At 38.1% G+C, this 2066-nt stretch overlaps 1 protein-coding gene across 2 annotated transcripts in view; it reads left to right on the top strand.

Annotated features, from left to right (window-relative positions):
* Window positions 1–855: 855 nt before the first annotated feature.
* LOC107596181 (ankyrin repeat family A protein 2-like) overlaps window positions 856–2066 on the top strand; it is a 4728-nt gene continuing 3517 nt past the window's right edge. Inside the window, exons 1-2 of one of the 2 annotated variants that reach the window (XM_016286861.1) lie at window positions 856–936; window positions 1584–1962. In XM_016286861.1, the coding sequence (XP_016142347.1) occupies window positions 1710–1962 (253 nt within the window). In that variant the 5' untranslated portion in view covers window positions 856–936; window positions 1584–1709. The remainder of the gene's footprint in view (window positions 937–1583; window positions 1963–2066) is intronic. The other variant, XM_016286860.1, reaches the window with a different exon arrangement.

Here is a 2066-nt window from a genome sequence, read left to right as displayed (position 1 = left end):
TGTCTTCATCAAGCATCCCTTACATACTACAGTGAATATGCAGCTGTCTGATCAAATTGCACTGAACGTTTCAGCTGCACCCAAGCAGAGAATGGAAATGTTATTATGTGGATGTTTTTCCAGTGGTTTGCAGTGGGCCAGTCTCTAGTCTACTTTGTTTCCTTTTCAGTTGTTTGGACCAGATTTAACGCATTGCTCCACTGGGTTCTGAGAATGGCTTTGATAGAGGATTACATATCCAGTGACCACTAATTCCAAAATTACACAAACATTTTGTAATAATAAACAAATGAAAAGAACTCGTGAGCACACACCCCCCCCAAAAAAATCACTGAATATATCATGCAAGATTTGCTTTAGACTCCAAACAAACATCACTCATGTTAGAGCTCATGTAATAAAAAATCTAAATCAAATAAAGCCCGCATATGCAGAGTGAATAGTTGCATAAGGCAGGCATTGCCATTGCAGTTTCAACCCATTAGAGTGAATTCAGTTAAAAAGGGACACTTTTTGCCATTGAGATGACTGGTAAAAAATGGCCCAATTATCCTGAATTAAACCTACGTTTTGAAAGACGTGCCATTTTGTTACAGTAACTGCAGCAGGGTGTTTCTTGAACTTGTTATATGAAGGTCACATTGGAAACTTTGAACCCCCTCTCATGATTTAATTTTGCTTCTTTTAAAATGCCTTTTATCTTTAGATTTTGTGTGGAAAACATTTATATCTATTTTTATAGCGAGCGTTGAAGAAATAGCAGTGACAAATCACATCTTACCATGGGTACAATGTAATTACAATGTACAGCATGCATTTACAAATCCAACTGTAGATAAATGAACACACTTGACTCCACCCACTCTGCATTCGAAAAACTGTATTTACACTCAACCTCAACCCGTCATTTCAAAACAAACGATATTAATAAACTCGGTAGGTATGATTGCATTATTAAAAATAGATGATGGTTTACATTTGTGGTCAAATGTTCAACAATATTTTTTTTAAATGCTGAAATAAGATAATAGCCTCAGGCCGTTAATCCTGTATTAGACATCAAGCAATGCTGCAGAATTAACTTAACCCGGTGACTCGTATTCTGTCTGTGTTTTAACTGAGGAAATGCACATGCTGGAATTAATTAGTATTTGTTTCACTTCCTCTTTATTGATAAAATACAGTCAGTGTAACCTATAACGGTCGTTAGCTGGTTGGCTAACCTTGTTTTGGTCACACCGACATTAAACGCGTTCATTTGTCGGGCATGTGAGATTATGTATTGTTTTCCGAGGTTAGGGCTTTTTCGAACGTGCATGGTTTAATTTCCAGCATGAAATCTGCTATAATACTGTAATAATATTCATGGAATCGTCAGCTGGGGGTTTATAGTACAGTATTGCTGTTAGTGATGGTTGTGAGGTTCTATAATCAAACAGAGACACAAAAGTCACCAATTTAACAGCCTTTCAAATTATTCAACAAAGAATACACGAGTTACAGTTGTTCATATGAGCTGTAGTGTGTTAAATCAGATTGTTCACATATTTCAACTAATGTCAATTTCTTTCTGAATATCCCAGGCACAAAAGCTCCATTCTGGAGGGGAACTAAACATCATCCACTTTCTATAAGGGTTTGATTCTATTTACGGAACAGGCTATAGGCCTAGTAGCCTCTTTTGGAATATCACAGATTCTGAGCGGCCAATGGCATCAGAGGAGATGGAAGGTTTGTGCCCATTACCAGAGGTGATGGGCATCAAGGTGGAGCCATCCGTCAGCATTGGCTCAGCAGACGATAGCAACTCACAGAACGCCATGGGCATTAAGTTTATATTACCCAATCGCTTTGACATGAACGTGTGTTCGCGCTTTGTGAAGTCACTGAATGAGGAAGATAGTAAAAATATCCAGGACCAGGTGAACTCTGATCTGGAGGTGGCTTCTGTGTTATTTAAAGGTAAAGCAAATGAACGGAACAAAATTAACTTTTCTCAATGTAATTGTCAGAAACGACTTTAAAATGTCCTGGGGGGGGGGGGGGTTCCCTTTCTTTCTGTAACA

This window comes from Sinocyclocheilus grahami, unplaced genomic scaffold, assembly GCF_001515645.1.
Source record: "Sinocyclocheilus grahami isolate Dianchi unplaced genomic scaffold, SAMN03320097.WGS_v1.1 scaffold215.1, whole genome shotgun sequence".
NCBI classification, from domain to species: Eukaryota; Metazoa; Chordata; class Actinopteri; order Cypriniformes; family Cyprinidae; genus Sinocyclocheilus; species Sinocyclocheilus grahami.
This window is presented reverse-complemented; position numbering and strand designations above follow the sequence as displayed.